At 39.3% G+C, this 23,067-nt stretch overlaps 2 protein-coding genes and 1 long non-coding RNA gene across 3 annotated transcripts; 2 read left to right on the plus strand and 1 right to left on the minus strand.

The window, feature by feature from the left end:
• Positions 1-1,251: 1,251 nt before the first annotated feature.
• Positions 1,252-13,159, minus strand: snrpa1 (small nuclear ribonucleoprotein polypeptide A'). Its single transcript, XM_031292686.2, has 9 exons — positions 12,925-13,159; positions 10,767-10,914; positions 9,146-9,224; positions 8,584-8,630; positions 6,077-6,179; positions 5,669-5,748; positions 5,093-5,168; positions 2,436-2,529; positions 1,252-1,533 (listed from the first exon to the last, which is right to left on the minus strand). Exons 1-9 carry the CDS (start codon positions 13,004-13,006, stop codon positions 1,373-1,375), a joined length of 870 nt encoding a protein of 289 aa, XP_031148546.1. The 5' UTR covers positions 13,007-13,159; the 3' UTR covers positions 1,252-1,372.
• A 5,594-nt stretch (positions 13,160-18,753) lies between these two features.
• On the plus strand, positions 18,754-20,417 carry LOC118494775. The gene is made up of 3 exons (XR_004896965.1): positions 18,754-18,818; positions 19,702-19,969; positions 20,378-20,417. It is a non-coding gene; the product is annotated as an uncharacterized LOC118494775 (long non-coding RNA).
• A 347-nt stretch (positions 20,418-20,764) lies between these two features.
• LOC116045198 lies at positions 20,765-22,160 on the plus strand. Its single transcript, XM_031292717.2, has 3 exons — positions 20,765-21,209; positions 21,325-21,460; positions 21,593-22,160. Exons 1-3 carry the CDS (start codon positions 20,861-20,863, stop codon positions 21,903-21,905), a joined length of 798 nt encoding a protein of 265 aa, XP_031148577.2. The 5' UTR covers positions 20,765-20,860; the 3' UTR covers positions 21,906-22,160.
• The last annotated feature ends 907 nt before the right edge of the window (positions 22,161-23,067 follow it).

Raw genomic sequence — 23,067 nt, forward strand, 5'->3', positions numbered from 1 at the left:
AACAGGTCTGAAGTTGACTCCAAAGTCGAGCTGGAGAACTGGTGTTTGAAAATCAATGTAGAGACCAGGGCCCAGTTTTTCAAAAAATTTAATCTGGATCAAATTGATACGGATTTGGAAATCTCATCTTTTGCTATCCAGGATCACCTGATCCATCTTACTTTTATGCCAGTTTTTTTTAAAGGAACATTGGATTGGATCACTGTGATCCAAATACCAAATTTCAGGATAACCAAATCCTGTTTACCAGAGCCTTAAATGGAACCAACAGTGTAGACTACTGGCTTAGCAAAGAACAACAGGTAGGCAAAATACCGGTGACCACAAATAGCCATTGTTTGTTTTAATTTTAAGAAACAGAAAAACTGTAATAAAGAGAAACATTTTACATTCTTTATTTTATGTTTTGTTTTTTTTGTTTACCATATCTCATTAGATGTGACATGCTTCACATATGCTTCAAATATGAAGAAATGTATATATCAGTAAACATTGATTTTGTGATCATTCAAAAAAATCTGATTTTATTTGGTTCGAAAAATCACAACTGAATCCACCCTTCTGATGGGATTAGGATAATCCTGGTTTGATCCAGATGAAATGTAAAATCGGATTACGTGATCTGATTTTAGTTCGGAATCCCTTTTGCTTTTGAAAAACCCATTTCCAAGATTTGATCCAATCCGTGATCCGAAATCCCACTGGATTACTTTTGAAAAACTGGTGTGGGGCGAGCAAGGGCGCTGGAAGTAAGGAGTGTAGGATTCGAAAGTAGGGAAGGGGCCCTCACTCTTTACACTCTTTTCCCGATTTGAGTGAATAGACAGGAGTGTTTGGATGGCCATTGGGTGTTTGTGGAAGAACATTTTGTTTTTCATTCATGAAATTCTTTTAATTTATAGTTCACTGTTACTGCTCAGTGCTACTGTGTTAGCTTGCTGGATAAGTCGTTCACTGTGCAGTGGCTCTCACTAGTTTTTCTGCTCAGTGGGTGCATGCTCATGACCGATTCGTCTTTGGTAAAATCTAGTGTTCTATGGAGCATGCCTTGTAATAGTTACTGAAAGTCATTGATGTCCTAGCCTTTATAATTTAGATTGTTACCACTTTTTAATCCATCTCTTGGGACTCCCAACTGTATGGAAGTGTGATACCCTTCTAAAATATAGGACATTAACAAGCAGACCATATAGGTGGACTGCAATTAGCTGAGAATGCCAACTGCTTAAAGAAATTGGTCCCACACAGCAATATAAGAAATCAGTTTAATGTATGTCATTATACAAAATAAAACAGCCCTGGTAGATGTATGTCCAACACAAGAAATCTACACACTGAAAAAACAAAAAAAAAAAATATTATTTCCAGGAACTCAGGAGCCATTAACTTGTGGCTCTTCATCCATGTCTTCTTCATCATCCTCCTGGTCACCCTCATTCATCTCTTCTCCAGGACCTCCACCCATATGTGACTCCATCTGTGCACTGTCATCCTCTTCCTCTTCTTCTTCCTCCTCTACCACATCAGCTGGACCTGATCGTACAAATGACCAAATCCATCCATGAATTGCTTGAAATACAATGTTATTGAAGAAAAAAAAAAATGTAATACATTGTTTCATTTCTAAAAGAAGGCCCAGTAATTTTCTATAACCGTTGCTATGGTAGTTTTTTGGAAAACAATGGCACTCCAAGGCACAGAGGACGATGAGATATCAGGCTTTGGATAACCATTCGCATTTAGAAACTTCTACTGCGATTGGCTCGCAATATTCAGTCCCTCAAGAGAAACGTGATTATGCAATTGCATAATTCAATGCATAACCAGCCAAAGTCTGCACATTTATGCGGGGGGCGCATTTTTTCAAATACGCCGCACTTACGGCGCATAAATTCCTGATTTCCGCGCAAAATATGCGGGGCTTGCATGATTTCATAATCCCCGCATTTTTGTTGCAATAAAGTCACATATCTTATTAGAAAGTTGAAAAATGTTGCGTTTACTTCACACAAGAGCAGCCATTTTCCCCTGTTGCCATGGGAACGTTATGAAGCGACGTAATTACGCGACGTGAACATCATCGAAAAGCTGCAAACCCCGCGATGAAGCCATGATGAAACCGCAGTTTTTGCAAGTTCCCGCAATTTTTGCAAGTTCCCGCAATTTCATCACATAAAATTGCATAAATATCCTGCATATTCCATCGCATTTTTTAAGAAAACGTGCCGCATAATCCAAGATTTTTGCCCGCAACAATCACAAAAAAACTCTGCATTTTTCTGGAAGGACTGAATATCCTCAGTACAGTTTTGTCACAAGGCTATGTGAGGAATTCTGGCCAAATGTCTTAATGCAAATCAAAAATGATTCATCAGCCTCAACAAACCAATTAATCTTTGACTGTATTAATCAAATAGTATTTTGTCAGCACTGACCTTGTCTCAGATCGCGTCCTGGGATCTGACCAGCCTGCAGCATCCCTTTCAACCTCTCCACCTCTGCCAACGATGAAGCATTAGCGATGGCATTCTGAAATGCAAACACAAAATCTCAGCTAACATGGTCTGACGAATTATAAAAAGATTTTCAGAGATCAATTTTCATTCAGCAGGCTAAAGATCTGAATCTTCATCCAGGTTATTTTAATACATCAGTAGTGCTTCATCTCCAAAGTGGTTGCACTGACATTACTTCATCAAGTTGATTATATCACAGCATATGCCGATAGGAACATGCTTCAAAAGGTACATTTTAACCAACATATATTAGGAGTGAAAAATGACACATTTTTAAGTTATGCATAAGTGTGCATTCTTGAAAATTGAAAACGGCAGTTTGATCAAAACATGCATTCAGTCAAGGTTCCCCACTGGCTTTTTCTTTCAACCTCATCTCAATGTTATTTTTATTTTAAAATCAGTGGGTGGAGTCATTAGGGGCCCAGTATTTCAAAACTGGATCAGAATGGTCTGGAAAATGAAATCTCCCTTTTCTCAGCGACTTTGTCCCAGTATTTTAAAAAAAAATTGGCAGGTTGGATCATGGTGATCCAGATATGACCAGATAGGGATTTTCAGACCTCAAGTCCCAGCCCCTGGATCAGAACAGAAAAGAAAAGGCCAGACTATTTTACGAAAGTAGTAGTAAGTGGTAGCAAAGCTCTCTCGTCCAAATCTACAAAAGTATACCTTTGTATAATGTATAGCTTTAGTAAGACTATACCGACGGCAACCCAACATGTCAACTAGCAAGCTACTTGAATTCTCACTTACTAAAAACGAGGGTGATCGCTAATTAAGCCTAGGTCATGCAAACAGCAACAAACTTTACTGTGCTGACTTCTATGTTAGGTAGCTAGCAGGTTAGCAAGCTAGCTGGCTTTGTTGATGTATGTGATGGTCTAGGTTCAACTTTAAAAAGGGAAATTAGTTGGAATTACATCATAGATTGAAAGACAAACCTATACACAGCGTTTTAATCTATGATTTAGCTATGCTGAAGTGAAGCTAATGTCAGCTAGCCAACGTTATGTGCCTGTCTATTAGAGCTGTCAGTCTTCCTCTATAATACCATTCAAATGTAGTTTTTTTTTTTTTTTTTTTTTTAAATATTCGATTAATATTTGAATATTAAATGATCAAATGCAGCCCGTTATAAATATGCACTACACTACTCCGGCTTATGCATTGTCAATGCCACTATCAGCATGTGCTTGTTGTTACACGTTCTGTCCACTAGAAGGACTTCCAACATCAGCCTGGCCTTGAAGGGGTCCTACGTCATGGCGCACTGCATTTCTGGCACGCCGCTCTCTGTTTACATTATTTTCGACCACGCACACAGTGACAAACACAAATTAGCAGAGACCTCTGTAATGAAACATTATCTAACTAAGTGTATTGAAGCGGCTCTGTTGTAAAGGCTAACAGTGCTCGGTTAGCACAATGACGTCATGTTAGAAAGCACAGAAACGATTTGTCATAAACTAAGTAACAATAGTGTTAGCCACGATGCTATTGGCATTGATAACTAAGCCAAACGGTGCTGCCACTACTATTTCAGTGATTTATAAGCAACTGGTTTCTTGCAGATTGTCACTTTACTGAGAATACAGCCAGTAGAAGGTAATATATAAAGTCGAATATACTCGGACAGCTGTAGGACAGCTAACATTAACTTTAGCTAGCCGTCTTCATGAAGCTCCCAGCTAAGCTCCTGTAACTCGCGACGCAGTTAGGAAACCAGAACGAGCTAACTATTGATAGCATAAGCATTTTGGCTTGGATGTCGACTTTTAAAGTCACGTTAAAACTATTTCCCATCCTTCTTCCGAGTTCCAGCCGCAGCCTGTCACTCCCCCCTGTACTAACGTACGTGTGTGTGTGTGTGTGTGTGTGTGTGTGTGTGTGTGTGTGTGTGTGTGTGTATGTATGTATGTATGTATGTATGTATGTATGTATGTATGTATATATGTATATATATATGTATATATATATATATATATATATATATATATATATATATATATATATATATATATATATATATATATATATATATATATATATATATATATATATATATATATGATGAACATGATGAATGTTTTTCTAAAATAGTCATAGGACAAAAATCCCACACCAGGCCGGAGTACTTAAAGCCCTGCGTCACTGCACCCAAAAGAACCTGCATGCACGTTTTTCAGTTTAAAAGGTCCCATGTTATGCTCATTTTCAGGTTCCAACTTGTATTGTGGGTATATACGACATTTTACTATGCTTTAATGTTAAAAAACACAATTCTCGCTGAAATTAAACAAGCGCACATCGTTAATGCAATTAAAATATTTTTCTTTTTTCAGGGGGGTGTGTCGTCAGGATTTCAGATCAGATCATAATTTAATCCAATCAATATCCTGTGAGATCATTTGGAAATACCAGCCCTAGGTGCTGCTAACCCGTATCGGGTCAAGAATGGTGAGGTTTTGTTTTGTTTTTTTGTGAAATTCCAAACATCTCATTTCCCATTTTGAATGATGAGAGATGGAAATTACAAGGTCAGATCTCAAACATAAACACAAAACAAAGTGAACCTTGATGGCTTCCACGTCTGCTTGAGATGGCCCTGTCCTCTTTTTCTCAAGCTGTGCTGCCACTCCAGGAGTGAATCTGAAAGGAACACACCTCATTAAGACAACATGGACACGCATGGGCTTCTCTGACCTCTCAACCAATGTAGTCAATCTCTTGTATAGCATCTGTTCTTGAGTCACATAAACTGATACATTGTCCAGAGACAGCAGTCCTGAGCAACACTGTGGTGAAAGTTTCTGACTTTGGGTTTAGAAACGGTAGAGTTAAGGCCCATTTAGGTTTTGATGCAGATCCCAGAGTTTTTTAATTGGATTTTCTTGTTCACATTGTGAAATACTCTGAAATCATTTTAAATGTTTTCAACCTTCAGGAATTTTGTCATAGATGACTGCACATTGCAAAAAAGGAAAAAACAGGGTTGTCTATCACCGTGTATTTTGATGTACACAGAAACTGCATATGACTAGTGGGGACAGTGAGTGTAAAATTTTTTTTTTTTTACGTTATTTAATCCTGTGTCAGCCAGGATCCAGTGATTCTGAGGAGCTGCTGTCTAACATGGACTTTCATCTTACGTTTTTGTTCGCCTGGCAATATCCTTTGCAAGCTGAGCACCTCGTTTGCCCTTGAACATTTTCTCTGCTTCCTGGCGTTCCTATGACGATATCACACAGTTAAAGTGAAAACCCATATCAAGTACAAACTGGGGGGAGGGGGGAGGGGCAAGGCCAGGCAGGAAAATGCACAATTCAACAGAACTTCTTAAGACTTTCAACAGGACGTTAACTCCGGTTTAGACAAGTTTAACACATTGTTAATAACAACATCCGTACTGCCGTTTATCTTTGATTACCAATAAGTATGATCCATGACTCACAGCTCATGCCGGGTCTTGAAATACTATACAGGTTTACTGAAGACTTTCTCACATTTAATTGGGACTTTCAAAGATTGCCACCATATACCTGCTGCCTTGCACTTACCTTGAGCTTTACCTTCTGGAAGTCAAGCACACGGATCTGTGGGATTTTGTTGATGACATAGAGCCTGTAATGCTTCTTGTTTGTCACTGGATTCCTTAACAAGCTGGAGATTCAGTGATTATTACAAACATGCATGATTATAATCCAGCAGTGCAAACAATAGTTCAGTACCCAAATAATCTTTGAGTAGGGCTGTAACGATACACCAAACCCACGGGGGGTGTTGGAGGAGAGGAAAAAAAGAGAGATTTTGAGAACAAAAAAATTATGTTATTTAATAACATTGGAAAAACCTGTATAAACTGAATACCAAAGAACAATATTAGCTATGCGAATTATTAACAATATACAATATATACTTATATATAATATAAGTACATTAAATAAATAGCCAAAGCTATAACACTTCTGTGTTCTTTGTAACAAAATACTGTTGAAAAACAAAGAGAACTAAACTCCATTGTGGAGATGATTCGAGCATTTTTGAATGTCACATTACATTTTAATACGAGTGTCCAGGTACCGGAAGATACACAGCAGTTGCAGCCACAGGATATCAGGCCAGATCAGTTGATACGAGTGAGTACAGCCAAATCATTATTGATTTGATTCAAAAGTGTTAGGTACATGGTATATCTTCATTATACGAGTTAGCAGCTGCAGGAAATACGTTAACATACATGAACATTAGTTGAACAGAGACAATTAAATGATGTGCAGAATAGTGCAGCATTTGTTAACACAAACATGCTGAATCCACACAGTAAACCAATTCAGTCTCAGTCTAGCTCACTGTCATATCGAGTTGTGAAATTACTTGTTCTGGACGCATGAGGCCCTTTGCAATCAGCATTGCACAGTAAGTTACCTCTAACAAAGCTAACATAACTAACGTTAGCTAAGAGCTAGCTAGAGTGTTTCAGTTAGCACAGCTGACAGCCCACTAAAAAAGAAGCTCCAAGCTACGTTAAAGCTTACGTTAACACTGCAGTGTTTCTCAGTTAGCACAGCTGACAGCTAACTAAAAGAAGAAGCTCAAGGCCAGGTTAACCGTCAGCTTTCTGGTGTAATTTCCTCATTGTAGCGCGAGTTCGCGGTAGACTGTCCCCGCTTTGGGTTCAGCTAGAGACAACTTGCTCTGAGCGGCATTGCTGTGCCTCGCCAGCTGCTCCTTTAAAGCGCAACTCTCGCCAAAATGCAACCTAGGGTCTTTTTGCGAACGTACCGAGTCAAACTTTCGTTTCAAAACATATTTAGGACGGAATCGTCACTTCTAAGATTTACCGTATTTTCGTTTTTCGGTCAAATGGCCTTTTGAATGGGAGTGCTAGGGGCACTTTTATGCTAGCCTCAAAATAGCTATTTTTAAAACACTAAGAAGGCTCGACACAACATGAAACTTTGCTTGAAGTATCGCCAAGGGCTCTACACCTTAACAAAAGCATTGACAACATTGTTTGTGTACCCAGAGTTTACTAAAAAGAAAGGTTTTGAGCAACTCACGTTAGCAGTTGTTGTTTACGCTATCTGCCATTTTCCCAGTCAAAAATAGGCAATCTCAGAATGCGAATGAACGGACTCCATAGGAGGAAATGTCATTCTTATATGAGGCTCCTTTTTCCAACTACAAGGTCAATATTGTTTTTCACTAACGACAAAACAACGAATTATCCGTGCATTTATATGGAACTAAGCTTTAGGAGCTTTCCATCTTTACTCTCCTCCCTCGACTATTTTTGACTGGCTCGATAGACGGCGACCGGAAGAACAACAGCTACAGTGAGTTGCTCAAAACCTTTTTTTAGTAAACTCTGTACACAAACAATGTTGTCAATGCTTTCGTTAAGGTGTAGAGCCCCTGGTGATACTTCGAGCAAAGTTTCATATTGTGTCAAGCCTTCTTAGTGTTTTAAAAATAGCTATTTTGAGGCTAGCATAAAAGTGCTCCTAGCACTCCCATTCAAAAGGCCATTTGACCAAAAAATTAAAATACGGTAAATCTTAAAAGTGGCGATTCCGTCCTAAATATGCTTTTAAACGAAAGTTTGACTCGGGTACATTCACAAAAAGACCCTAGGTTGCATTTTGGCGAGAGTTACGCTTTAAGTTATTTTGTGGAAGACTAGACATTATCGGTAAAAGGCTGAGCTAGCAAGTGTTAGCTAGCTAGCTATCAGTCCGAGCTCAGTTCAAGAAGTGGCGGCCAGTTTCTTCAGCATTGCTCGCGACACAAGATAGATGAGACAAGTGAGCGAAGTTTGTCTCGCCGCTGGGTTGCAATTTGTCCAGAATTGTGAGGAAGACCCTTCCATCCAAGGGGAGACCACTTTACGCCTATTTAACAGACTGAGTCCTTATTGGCCGAGGTCGATAACCCTGGGAGTTGGAAGGGGTGTGTGGCAATTCTGCCTTCTCACACCGCGACACGGGTTTGTGGATCTGAGTGTTGCGATTTCAGTTTCATATCGCATATCGTTACAGCCCTATCTTTGAGTGTTGATTCGTACCTGAGAAGAGTCAATGTCTTCACTGAGGCCAGTGGGTCCAAGTCACCCTACACATGAAGAGAATAATGCTTCAGAAACACACACTATGGTTAAGTGTTTTATGATATACCACCACCTGAGGTCACAGTAAACCCATTCAAAGGGGGATGGGGAAAATATGCAAAATAAAAAAAACAAAATACAGTGAAATACCAGAGAAGTTGAACACCTGTGAAATTTAAAGCTTTAGTGCGTAACTTTTTGATATTAATGAACGTCCGTTGCATTCGAGCCATTGCCAAATGAGTTGCTACAAAGCTAATTAAGACTATCAGCTCCACACAACTCTCTCTGTATTTCTCAGTATGGCTATGTTCACAAGATTGTGAAATTACAATAATCTTTACAGAGGTAAGAATTATAGAGGGGTTGTTATCGTTTTTGCACCAGACTGTAGAAGAATATCAATTTCTCTGGTATTTCAGCGAAACAGTAAACTTTGTCTTTACCAGTTTGATCATATAAAACAACTTAACATGTTCAGATGGTTCTATTGTACTTACTGCTGCTAAAATGTACTCACCAGCTCCTGAATGTTGTTGCTTGTGAGAACCAGTTCTGTCAGATTCTGCAGAGATTGCTCCAGGTTCTCACCTATGCGACTGGAGAAACATTTCATGAAGTTACGATTCAATTATGATTATGATTAAGGTAATAATCGATTTCTTAAAAAAATGAGTTGCTTTTTATCTTATTTTAAGTTACTTTGTGTTAAAAGTACAAATCAGAAAACAGAGTGACTGAAAGAGGATGGGATAATGGACAACAACTTAGAGTTTAGGCAAGAGTGAAGAAAGAAACACACACAAAAATGGCCAAAGCCAATTCTCCACCTTTAAACATGACTGAGCCTCTGACATGGAAGATTACTGGGAGAGAAGGTGACTTTCACAAGCATGTTTAAGGCTTAAGCATGGAATGACTACAAAATAAAAACCTCAGTAGACATAACATTACATTACAATTTGTCTGTGACAAATAGGATTCCAGTAGAATTATTTCTTTATTGGAATCGTTTGGAGGATTTGGTTTCAATCTGATCATCGGTTCCCAATTTAACAAGTTTTGGTTTCCGTAGCGACCAGGCGCTTGTTGTGTTGCAGCCTTGGAGCACAGTAAGCGGCGCTCTAGTGTGGCTTTATTTTACGTTGAAAAAGCCCCGTCAAACGGCAACCCACCATTGAATCAAAATAAAACTTTCCTCTTATTTGTGAAAATAGTCATGTGACCCATTTCAACTCCACCCCTCAAAGAATCTGAATCGAGAATCGATAAGAACCAGAATCGAAAGGAAGAATCGGAATTGGAATCAGAATCGTTACAATCCAAATGATGCGAGTGACAAATACTGTATATGTCAAAATCTAAGCTTTGTCTAGCTGCTTTGTCTAGGAAGAGCAAACTGAGTAGCAAACTCAGATTTATATGTATATTTTTAAAAATCACGCATGGAAATGTACATAAAAGAATTGTTGCATCGAGATGCATCGATAATCTGTTTAGAATCGAATCGTTGGTCTCTGAATCGGAATCGAAAGGTGCCAATCGATTCCCACCCCTAATAATGCCCTGTTCATATTAATCAAACAAACTGGACATTGGGGTCAAGTGTAGTCAGATCTGGGCCCAGGTCCCGGATGTGAAAGCCCCCCCTTCTCTTTTAACTAGTTCTCATTAGATTTTTTCGATTTTGAATTGTTACCTGCCAACAGAATTTTGTGTTTTCCTTGACATAAATAAAGACATTTTACCATAAACTGGTACCTAAAAATGTATCAGAATGCAGGAAATGAAATCTTGACACTCAAAATTTCCCCCCAACGGCCCATTCTGAGCCGGGAAAAGGCCTGTAAGTGACTTGGAAGTCAATTGTGAATTGGAGGTCAAACAGGTATGTGGACCTGTAATTAAGGCTTAAACATTATACATAAACAAAGATTTGTGTGTATATCCGGGTTCTATAAAAATAGGCGATAGACACCTTTCCCATTACCAGTAGAGTATGCCTTTCTGCGTTTTTTTCTGGCGTGTCACATTCAACGTCACAAAAAGCACCAGAAAGCAAGGTTAGTAAACAGTGAAAAGCAGGACGGAGGCCAGTATTTCATCATATTTCCATTCAGGGTGTAGCAGCTATAACTTACCAAATCCTGTTGTTGTTCATTAGCAATGTTTTCAGTCTTTTGAGCAGAGGAAAGCCGTCCAGTTTTCTGACTTCATTATCAGAGAAGTCAATGGTGTCAAACTGGTCCAGAGTAGCTCCGAGATTTTCAAGCACTGGGATTTTATAACCTGCGAGATGAAAAAACATGAAAATGCATTGAGTATTGTCTCCAAAGATTAGCATGATCTATTTCACAGGCAGTTCAGAAAGCTCTAATAGCTCTAAGCCGAGCAACGTACGTCACCACGACGTGTAGTTACATTTTTCAAGAGGTGCACGTCAGGCTACACTGTAGGGTCCGTGCCTCCACGTACCTACGTATGTAGCTAGGGCTGGGCGATAAAACAATCTCGATATAGGATCGCAATAAAATTCAGGTCGATAACGATGATTAACTTTGGACAAATTTTACTCGATTTGGATAGATCTAACAGCCTATCACACAGCAGAAATAAACGCCAATCCATTTCAGAAGGTGGCGGTAATGCACACCAAAAGTTGTTTGCCAACCGCCAAAAAACGTCAATAGAAGAAGAGGTTTTTGGCTTGCCCGTCAAAGTACACGCCCATTTCCTACACAGAGCATTGTTTGAGCTACCGGCGGTGAAGAAATGAGTGGAACCGAGGGGCATGGGCACGAAAAACGACGGTGAAAGTGAACTTGTGTCATCCTCCAAAGCTGAGGAAATTGTTGACAAAAAGGTAACAGGACATCAATTATATGGAAGTGGTTTGGATATCTCAAAAGCGACGAAGCGCAGATTAACACGGTCTGCAAAATATGCCGTGTCGACCAAGACGGGAAACACAACCAATCTTTTGTCACTTGAAAAAGGTACCATCCCAGCGAACACAGCGAGAGTTTGAAAATGCGGGCCCATGTTAACGTTAGTCTGCCCACAAGTTTTGTCCAACGTCCTAGTGGTTCTTCTGCTGTTAGCAGCGCTAGTGGGTCTGAAAAATAACAATCAATCGTGTCATCTTTTGTGACCATTGCCCCCATATGAAAAGTGAATGTGATAGTAGTCGCAGCTTTTAGTTTTATTTACATTATTTGCATTTACATTACTAACTTGTACTGTTTTGTTAAGGCAGATAAAGCATGTTTGCAAAGTTAAATGTTTACATTTATATGTTACTCAATATATTCTTTTATCACACAATATATTCTAAACCAAGCCATGTTTGCACAGTTCAAGGTTACATTATGTTATTCTATTTTTTATGTTAATAAACTATATTCTACAGTTTAACTAATGAACCCTCTGGTTTCTTCAGGCTTCAGTCATTATCAGGTTACTCTTCAACCTGGCAGCATTATCAAATTATATATCTTGATAAATACCGATATTGATCAATATGGAAAAAATTATCGTAATCATATTTTTTTGCCATATCGCCCAGCCCTACTCGTATGTATTCTGAATGATTCTGAATGGCAGATTCTAGCTTAGGAGAATACTTTGATTAGTTGGTGGAAGTAATTACATATTTGTGAAAGAACAAAATCATGACCTGCGCTGAAAAAACATGGGATGAAAATCTCTGCAGCTACAATCAGTTCTGCTGAATAATAATTTACCGCTTAACACTCAGTACGGACATTTCAAATCAAGCTGTGATAAGAATCAAATTGTGTAAAATACCTCATTTTACGCAAAGGTGCAATTCTCGGCGGGCAGACAGAACTCGGCACAACACCGGAAGCCATGTCAGCAAGCTCTGCTAACATTGGCTAGCCCAGGTTCTCTTGTACTTTGAGAACGCCACACTGACAACTTAATGAATTTTTTTCTTTTAGCTCAATTCATTAAATTCTGGGGATCAGCAGCAGCACTTACCTGGGGATGCTATTGTCTTAGTATCGCTTTAACTTGCAGCTTTGCATAACCATAAAGTGGTTATGGTAACGTTACGTTAGTTAAAACTTAGGCTGCTGTCAGACGTTAACTTACCTAACTTTGTGTTGTGTAACAGCTAACGTTACCTTGCTAACCTGTAATCGTTGTAACCTATATAAGAGGATAAAAACACTTAAAACGTTTTAGAATTGTTAGGGCGTGAGGCCCGCGTAAAACCTGGACAAGCTAACTACATATCCAACTAACGTTACGCTGTCGTAATGGGAGTGAACTAACCTCGTAAATCCAGCTCTCTGTCTCTCACAGGGTTGGTATATTGAGCAGCTTGCTCAATTAGCTCCGCAGATAGTTTCACCATGTCGAGGTAAAGAACAGAGGTTAGCGAAAATTATTTTTGCAGCTAAATGTTCTGAGGCGTGCGTAGAACGCTGCAAACAAAACACGCTGCTGCCCAGCCGGAACAAAAGCTTCCTTCGACCGCTCTGTGCTGATGAAAACCGGCTTTATTTTGTCCTAGCGCCCACCAGCGGATGGAGGACAAAAACAACGTGAAACTTGCTGCAAGGCAGGGGAGCACCGGGATCACATTACACATTACAGTGCAGGGGTTAGGGTTACACTACATTCATCATCTGAATATAAAATATGCTAATATGTTTGTAAATATAACACATATATATGTCAACTATAAATACACACATATAATAACAATAATAGTATTATTATTAGGGCTGTCAAACGATTACATTTTCTTAATCGTGATTAATCGTTGAATTTCTATAGTTAATCACGATTAATTGCATGTTTTATCACATGATTAAAATTCTATTATTTTGCATTTCAGAACTGTTTTTAAGTACATATTAACAATGGAAAGCCATTCTTACCAGTGTATCTTGATTGGGAATCAAATGAATGCAAAGAAAATGACTTTATGAACTTGATTTTAAGATTTGTATTTGTTTATTATATATTTAATCAAGTCACACATTTGAATTTAACAACAACTATGAATGCACCACGAAGCTGTAAATTACCAGTTTCATTGAACGCACCGTCTGTGTTTTTCCGACAACAGCAGTTGCAGATTGTTACAGCCCAGTGTGCCAAGTACATCTCGCTGCAGTCTGCGGGAAGGCGGGGCTTGGCATCAAGCCTCGCCCACATCCAAGTCAGTCATTTTTTTTTTTTGCTTACGTCATTCCCCATAAGCTCTAACGGATCCAAGTCAGTCATTTTTTTTTTTTACCTACGTCGTCTCCCCATACGTTCGAACCATACAGTCTATGGCTCGAACGGACCAAGACGGTAGCAAACCTCATATCCTCTTGTTTCACATTAGATGACAGAAACTGATGTAAGCTAAACACAAACGACATTTCATGCAACAACAGTGAACTGTAATTGGGCCCGTGTACTTTTTCGTTCATTTGATTTCCGACTTTGAAACGAAAAGAGTGGTTCGGAAATAACGTAAGACTGCTCCGGTGAAAGCCTTGTTTTCATGAGCTTCTGGGGCTAGCTGCTAACTAGTTAGCCAATGCTAAAAGGTATGGAAGTAGCCTACTAGTTTCCCCTGCTTTCTATCAATATTCCTCAGTATTTGTCTTTTGGTGTAGTTTGCTAACATGCTCGTAGACATGTAAATGACCTGTTTGCGTGCTAGCTAAGTCAACGGTCAACACCTTTTATATTGTAACGTGAAAGCTCAGGCTGCGTTAGCTTCAGCTAAACCACAGCAGCAACTTGCACTGCCCCGTTAAAATGCAACTTCAACCCTCGGATATAACGGTAATCACGTAGCGATTTTACTGTATCTAAACATCTGTATGTGTGTTCGACCTTTTGAAATACTTAGATTAGGTGTGTTACTGTGCAGGTAATATCCGAGGAGCATCTCGCATGATTGTGAATTCTACTGAACCAGATAGAGACCATTTAAAGACTCAGGAACCCTTTGCAGGTGTTTTGTATTAATTAGCTGATTAGAGTGGGACACTTTGAGCCTAAAATATTGAACCTTTTCACAATATTCAAATTTTCTGAGGGTTTTCATAAACTGTAAGCCATAGCCATCAAAATGATAACAAATACAGGCTTGAAATATCTCGCTTTGCATGTAATAAGTCTATATAATTAGTTTTACCTTTTAAGTTGAATTACTGAAAAAATGAACTTTTGCACAATATTCTAATTTTTCGAGTTTCACCTGTATGCTTCTGGTTCACCTGTTAATTGTTAAAGCAAAATCGCCCCTTTGTACATTTGGTTGTGACTGAATTCTTGCTGTTAATATGAAAGTCCATAACGAAACAACACACCATTCTACTTTTGAGGGCTAAATTACATGAAATATGGCTCGTTTTCCGTTTGAACACATTGTCATCAATATTAACAAGGTTTAAAATGACCCATTTTTCAAATTTGGATATCATTTCAAAATCAGAAATCAGTAGTAACTACATGAAAACTTCACTGTTGCATGAAATATCGTTTGTTTAGCCTACATCATCAGTTTCTATCTAATGTGAATCAAGAGGCTCTATCAGCTTCGCTACCAGGCTGTCTTTTGTCTTCAAAAAACTTTATTATTCAAGTACAGATCCATAAACACATTGAAAACATTAAATGCATACATACATACACGAAAAAGGGGCGCATTAAATTTACATTAAAGAGGTTGTAAGGCATTGTAAATGTTCAGAGTCCGGATGGCTTTCTTATTTGTCAGTCCTTTTTTAAGGTTTTAAAATATAATTTCATGTCATTTTTAAATTGGTGACTAGCCTATTCGGTTTTCTTTCAGATCATTTACATTTATAGATATAAAATTTTCAAATAAAATTAAAAGATTCAAAATAAAAAACATGTCATTTATCCAAATAATTTTCTTCATAGTAAAAAAATTCTACCAGGCTGTCTTGGTCATGGATGTATTAAGAGAACGGTCTTGGTCCGTTAGAGCGTATGGGGAATGACGTAAGCAAAAAAAAAATGACTGGCTTGATGTCAAGCCCCGCCTTCCCGCAGACTGCAGCGAGATGTACTTGGGGGCTTCAGCCCCGAATGTATTTTGAAAAGTTGACTGACAAATATGAAACCGGACGTCGCTTAGTGTCCACTCTCGCTGTAAAAAGCAGGGCAGGTTCAGGTTTATGGATGCGCTCTGCTGTCGACACGCTGTGGCAGATGTGTCCCGTTTGTGCTCCGTGTATTTCTGCCGTAGTTTTGGTTTTCCACCTCCGATGTAGAGCAGCATTCAGCCACTTCCCTAAACTTTGTCTCATTCAGAGACCAGAGACTCGAACAGGGCTCTGAGTCTGTCAGGAGGTCTGAGATCTATCATATCAGCAGAGAAATCACGTAATGCACAGCAGGCTACGGTGCAGGTAGATTATTTTCAGAAAAGTGACTGTATTCTTGTAATAGCCTATTATAACTTTATTTTTCTCAAAATATCACAACTCCTCCAAATCTCAGAGAACACAGATGGGATGAGATATATTTGAATGTGAATGTGCACAAAGTTTTGGACATGAGCAGAAATCTTGCTCAAACATCTGAAATATTACAGTCCAGGAGTTTATTAATACATTAAAATGAATAATGAATCATTGAGGTAAATAATTGTCATATGCACATTTAAGGAGGTTACTTCCCCAACAAAAGACGAAGAGGAGGGAGGAGTAAATGATGCTAGGCTACATGTGTGCTGACTCAGATATAATTAGAAAAGTCGATGTACAGGAGAATAAATAGATGAAAGCAATACAGAATGCCTGAGAGCCTTACTGCTAAATATTCCATTATGTTTTTATATTTGGATTGTAATCTATGTTTCCCTTTACATAAAGATATTTCCAGCATATTGATTCAGGCAAAAAGGTAGAAATAGGTGCATACAAATTCACCAGAATGCAGGAAATGAAGTGTTTAGTGCTCAAAATGTTCAGGGGGTTGACCCCCCACCCCCCCACCCCCCATCATAGCACATGTGCACTTGAGGATAGGCCCACTGATGTTCAGTGATTTTAAAAGTAGCCTCAATTAGGCCTGCATGAAATTAGAAATGATTTGCTGTTGCAAAGAATCGTTTATGAATGCACTTTTTAAAAAGTTGTGGAAATAAAATGTCTTCAAATACAATATTAAAAAATTTACATTTTATCAGTTGTTATTGAAACTTATCATTGTCTGGGACACACAAAAGATGGCATGTACTGCAGAGGCGTGTGTGGGTTAGGGCAGGCGGACGGGATTTTGGGGAAGGGGGGGCTCGGCTGTCCTTAACTACTCTAAGGGGAGGCTCACATTCACCCAATTTGAAAACCCCTGCTCTACAGTGAAATACAGTCACACTTTACACCGTTTAGCGTTAGCTGTCAGCATTGTAACCGTATTTAATCCAGCTACTAGCTAGCGGTAGGCTAACGTTAGCTGCTGTCAAGTGTAGTGTTAAAGCCAATGTTGCAGGTTAACCACCACTGTTGATTAATGGGTACATAAAGCACTCAACATATGTATATCATTGTTAAAAATGTCACCAAATAGTGTTAAAGGCCAGTTTTTACCGTTTTAGTCGTTTAGTGGGTTTTTTAACGCAATTTGGTGATGACGTCACGTTGGGGAGACGTGCCTCAGTTTAGTACTAGAACTATGGTGACTGACTGGGATGTGGAAGAGGTGTTTTTACTGTCAGTGAATAGCACCGAGTGAAGTCAATGTTTTCTTTATATTTAGTGACAGTGATAATGTCGTTAGTTCAGATAAGTACCGGTAATCTAGCTAGATCTAGAAATAGAAGGCATCATGCTAGCTATGGGCTAACTTGCCAGTCAGTCCCACCTGTGAAATCCCCCGACGTTGTAAACACTTTTTCGATTAGATATCTCACGTTTTGATGGACCCTACTAGCTCCAGTAACAACATATTTGCCTAGTGTTTATTTATTACTTGGATGGGGATGCTGTTCGGCTTTTCACAAGTTTAGACAGCTAGCTAAAGCTACGCTGACGTTTTGCTAACGTTAGCGCAACAGCGTTAGCCTAGACGGCTAGGTAAATATTACGAAGGAATAACTTCCTATATCTGCGTCCACGTTGTCAACATAAGACATGGCGTTAGTGCTCTTTTTGTACCATAATTGTATTGAATGAAATGTTAAGCTTCGCTGCTACGAGATGGGTGGGTTTTTGTTAACTACGTTACACACAAAGTTAACTGGCTATAGTTAGCCTGTGCTAGTGGAATTAGCTAACGTTGCGTAGCCAGCCAGCAGCTTTGGCAGTAGTTCCGGCGAGCTAACCACGACAGCTAACGCATCCACAAGCGTCTCTATTTCAAACATCACTGCAGATTGACTGCTTTTAGCAGCAGAGGTTGATTCTGGGTGACAATACTGTCGTGGTTAGCTTACCGAAACTACTACCGATTGCCGAAGTTGCTGGCTGGTTACGCAACGTTAGCTAATTCCGCTAGCATACAGGCTAACTATAGCCAGTTAGCTTTGTATGTAGCTAACAAAAACCCACCCATCTCGTAGGAGCGAAGCTTAACATTTCATTCAATAAAATGATGGTACAAAAGGAGCACTAACGCAACATGTCTTATGTTGACAACGTGGACGCAGATATAGGAAACTCCGAAGGCAGTCGTAATATTTACCTAGCTAGCAGTCTAGGCTAACGCTGTTGCGCTAACGTTAGCAAACGTCGGCGTAGCTAGCTGTCTAAACTTGTGAAAAGCCGAACAGTATCCCCATCCAAGCTGTGTTTCACTTTCCCTCCAATATTATTATACACATAATAAAGACACATGGACTCGGTCGAGACCAAAAGTCATATTTTGCAACACTAGCGGCACAGACCGAGCCCATAGACAGTGAACACAGACGGGGCTTTCGCATAGACTGTATATAAATACTGTATATATAAGCTTTCGTCTGTCGTCTCCCCAACGTGACGTAATGCAATGCATTGTGGGGGAACAGAGAATCATTGCAAACTGCTGTAAAATAGTACTACTTTTTCGTATTTTATTCCGTTTTATGATATCCATTGTATTAGATGTTGTTGGGTAACAGTTTAAATGTTTATTACCAACAAGCAAAATATCACGTGATTTCATCATTGTTTCCCGCTGTTATGTCCTGAAAGCTGTTTTCGAGTACGGTAAGTAAATTACTGAAGTGGTACTTTTTTTCTATTTACAAGTTGTGTTTCTCGTTTCATGTGTCACAGTAATTATCAATCTACAGGTTATTTAGCGCTGTAACACATATGATCAAGTTTGCCTTGTCAGAGTTTTTCAGTATACATGTAATTCGGGTTTAAATGTCAGGAGCTCCAGTCGGGACGAAAGTAACACTTGTTACTTTCGTCCCGACTGCTAATGAGGTGTTTTTCTCTGTGTTGCAGAGTTTATTAAAACATGTTTATGTCATATTATACCAACAGAATATGCCAAGAGTGAGGGTCAGAAAGACAGACAGAGGTCTGATTCAGCCAGATGTGTATGAGAGGGCGTTTCTGGACATATCTGTAAGACACATTAGTCTTAGGGCAGCTGCAAAGTCGCATGGCATATGCCATGTCACTTTGCTCCGATACTGCAGGAGGAGGGCAGAGAAAAGTAGGGAGAAGACAAGACCACCAGGGTACAGGTCACACACCAAAGTCTTCTCTGTGGACCAGGAGAGGAAGCTGGAGGCTTATATTAAGAGGGCAGCTGATATTTATTTTGGCCTGTCTCCTAAGGAGTTTAGTGTAGTAACGTTACAGTAAAAACATTCAAAATGCAGCTCACTTACACACTGCCTTAGCCTACTATAACCAGTTTAAATGCTTATCAAAATGTGAGATTTGTATATTCTTTAAATAGATTTTTCATTTTTATTCTAATTTTTATTTTTATTGACATTACATTTGATTTTTTCACTGTCTGCAAAGCTGCTGCAACATGTAAAAATCCCTAGTGCAGGATCAGTAAAGTCTTATTTTATCTTAATTATGTCATAAAAAAATGTCCCTCTAAATGTTTTTTAAACTGTTTTAGGTGCGCAGATTTGCATATGAGTTGGCCAGAAGATATGGGTGCAAATATCCGAGTGGATGGGATGCCACCAAGATGCCGGGAAAGGACTGGCTCACCTCCTTCCTTGAAAGGAACAACACCTTATCTATTCGTAGACCCCAAGCCACCAGCATGTCCCGTTCCACTAGCTTCAACAGAACAAATGTGTCCTCTTTTTTTAACAACCTAAATTCAGTTCTTGCCCGCTACCTTTTTGAAGCAAAGGACATTTGGAACGTGGATGAAACAGGTAAAGTTTACAATTCATTAAAACTAAAAAAGTTACAATGATTCAGTGGTTTAAAATACATGGGACAAATCTTTTGTTATATAACATTTAATAAACAGACCATGATAATAAATACATACTGTAGCCTATACAGATAAATATATACAGGTTATAAAACTATGAGGTGAATAAATATGAAATTATATAAAAACACTACACGCACACACACACACACACACACACACACATACACCTAGCTCTAATAAAAACAAACAAACAAAAAAAATATATTAATGCAGATATAGAGATAATAAAACAATAATGTAAATATAATGTAACTATATACAAACAACAATACACTCACATCTAGGTATATAAACACTTACAAATGTTCATGAAAGCTCATCAATGTTTATAATTAAATTTCAGGTACCACAACGGTCCAGGTGCCAGGTAAAATTATCGCCACGAAGGGGAAGCGCCAGGTCGGTGCAGTGACCTCTGGGGAAAGGGGGACATTGGTCACCATTGCCCTTGCTGTTAATGCACAAGGCAATTGCATTCCCCCGTATTTCATTTTTCCCAGGAAGAAGTTCCAGGACCACTTTGTTAGGAATGGTCCCATCGGCTCTACTGGTTCTGCTAATAGTTCAGGTTGGATGCATGATGTTGACTTTCTTTCCTTTCTTCAGCACTTTGCCAGACACACCCGTGTGAACCTGGAGTCGAAGGTGCTGCTCCTCCTTGACAATCACTGGTCACACCTTTCTGTGGCAGCAATTGACTTTTGTCGGTCAAACGGCATAGTCCTCCTATCTTTCCCATCCCCACTGCTCACATCGTCTCCAGCCGCTCGACAGGAGTGTGTTCGGTCCACTGAAGCGATATGTTAACACAGCAGCAGATCACTGGATGAGAACACACCCTGGAAAAACGTTGACCATATACGACATCCCAATCCTAGTGGCCACAGCTCTGCCACGTGCAGCAACACCCAGCAACATCAGATCTGGCTTTGTGTGCACTGGCATCTGTCCTTTCAACCCAGATATTTTTGAGGAGCAAGACTTTTCACCTGCATATGTCACTGACCGCCCAGTTCCATGTGTAGGCCTACCATGTGCTCCCACAGCACATTCTAACACAGACCCATACAGCCAGAGCCTATTTGAGGGAGGACTGCTGCCAGAGTATCCTGCGGGTTCAACTAGGGACACCTGTTTAGAGTCTGCCATCCCTGACCACCCAGCTGTCTGTTCAGGTAAGATAAAATAAGATGGAACTTGGTTAGTCCTGAAGGATTTTAGTAAAATAATTACTAAAATAGAATTGTGCACTTGATATTAATATTATTGTTTCTGTGTCTGCTGATTAAGCTGTCCCTCCTGAAGAAAGGGGAAGAGGTATGCTTGAGGTAAGACATACTAGTCCATGTCTGTTCATTCCAGAAGCTGTACGTCCCTTCCCCAAGGCTGGTCCGAGAAAGGACACAAAACGGAGAGGCAAAAGGAGGTGAGTAGCGTTTGGTTTTTGCTTTTTCCTGAGTAATTTATTTATTCTATCATGTGGACAGAGGATGAGCAAAAACTGCCTGTAAATTTATACAAATGTTGACAAAAAATGTTCTCATTTTGAATGTTTCAGGTCAACGGCGATCCTCACTGACTCTCCGGTGAGGGCAGCACTGGAGGAGGAGCAACAGAAGAGGATCCAGAAGAAGAAGAAGAAGCCTCAGAAGAAGCCGCCTGCTCCAAAGAAAAGGTTCCTCACGGTCGAAAACACTGCACCCACAGTTTCCTTGGACAAGGATGAGGAATGTCTTGTGTGTGAGGAAACATTCAGCTCATCCTTGCCTGGGGAAGTGTGGGTTCAGTGTCTCTTTTGCCAGCTCTGGTCACATGAGGCATGCACTGAGGGTGCAGAACATTATATCTGTCACCACTGTGACAATGAGTAGGCTGATGCCTTTTTTATGTTCCTTTTTGTTTGTTTACATAAGTCAGGTTTCCATCAAAGTTATGGTGGCATTCCTTTGCTGTTTTTGTTTCTAGGTTTCACTAGAGGAACATTGAGGAACAGCTGATTTCGGTATGTCACCCTCACATTTTATCCCTCACATTTAGGTTAGCCATACCTTAGCTTTTCCACCTCCACCTATGAATTTTTATTTATTTTATTTTATTTATTTTTAGTGTTTCCATCCAGATGTTTTTATGCACATTTTGAATTTACGCATAAAAACATGACTACTGTTAGATTATTTTGAGATTTTATGCTAATTTAGTTTAATTTTCATATTGTTCATATTGTTGAATGTTTTATAAAATGGATTGACATTGCCAATAAAAAAATATTCTAAACAAATCAAGTTTTTACTCTGTTATATTTGAAACATTTGATGAAACTGAAATTTTAAATGAAAATGTAATTTAATATTTTTTTTTTTGCAAAGATAAAGGACAGAATATGTTTGCAGTTACATATTAACAAAGTTATAGTCAGATATATTTAATGAAAACAAGAGTAACACAAAAAAAATCTAGCTTGTATTGTTGTGTTACTTTTGACCCACCTGTGTGTTACTTTCGTCCCTACTTATGGGGTCGAAAGTAACAATGTGCAACTTATGTTCAAAGTGAAATTGTACTGAAGTCATTCGACATTTGTACAAAATACCACCTGGTATTGATAGACCACACTTGTGAGTTATTGACCACAGCAAAAATATATCTCTGTCTAAAACAATATCTTTTAAAAATATGTTTTTCTGAAAAATGGTACTTTCGCCCTTGCTCTCCCCTACTCAAATTGGGACGTTCAGTCAAAATCAAGCACTTCACCTTCAAACGGGATCTCCGTTTGCAGGGTTCAGGCTGTACCGGACTCTCCCAGTGATCATGATGTTCTGGGGGACCGGCTGCAGCAGCGTGAGCCGCTGCTGACGGCCGCAGAGCTTCGCCGGAGCTCTGACTAATGTCGGTCCGCGCGACCGTCTGACGGCATCAGTATTAAATTGACAGTTTCATTACCGGTTAAAAACGTCTCGTTGTCGCGTTAAATAGTAGTCTAATTCAGTGTTTTGGTAAAGTTGGTTTTAACACCTGATGCGAAGAGGAGTA

This window comes from Sander lucioperca, chromosome 3 (genome assembly GCF_008315115.2).
Source record: "Sander lucioperca isolate FBNREF2018 chromosome 3, SLUC_FBN_1.2, whole genome shotgun sequence".
NCBI classification, from domain to species: Eukaryota; Metazoa; Chordata; class Actinopteri; order Perciformes; family Percidae; genus Sander; species Sander lucioperca.

Bases quoted from the DNA above. Each gene is read 5' to 3' on its own strand.
- snrpa1 (XM_031292686.2), bottom strand. From the start codon at position 13,006: ATGGTGAAACTATCTGCGGAGCTAATTGAGCAAGCTGCTCAATATACC. The intron at 5,749-6,076 runs GTAAGTGCAAGG...ATATCGTCATAG, and splicing joins TCCAGAAGGTAAAGCTCAAG to GAACGCCAGGAAGCAGAGAA. The intron at 2,530-5,092 runs GTTCACTTTGTT...TTTGCATTTCAG, and splicing joins CAGACGTGGAAGCCATCAAG to AATGCCATCGCTAATGCTTC.
- LOC116045198 (XM_031292717.2), top strand. From the start codon at position 20,861: ATGAGAACACACCCTGGAAAAACGTTGACCATATACGACATCCCAATC. The intron at 21,210-21,324 runs GTAAGATAAAAT...CTGCTGATTAAG, and splicing joins CCACCCAGCTGTCTGTTCAG to CTGTCCCTCCTGAAGAAAGG. The intron at 21,461-21,592 runs GTGAGTAGCGTT...TGAATGTTTCAG, and splicing joins AAACGGAGAGGCAAAAGGAG to GTCAACGGCGATCCTCACTG.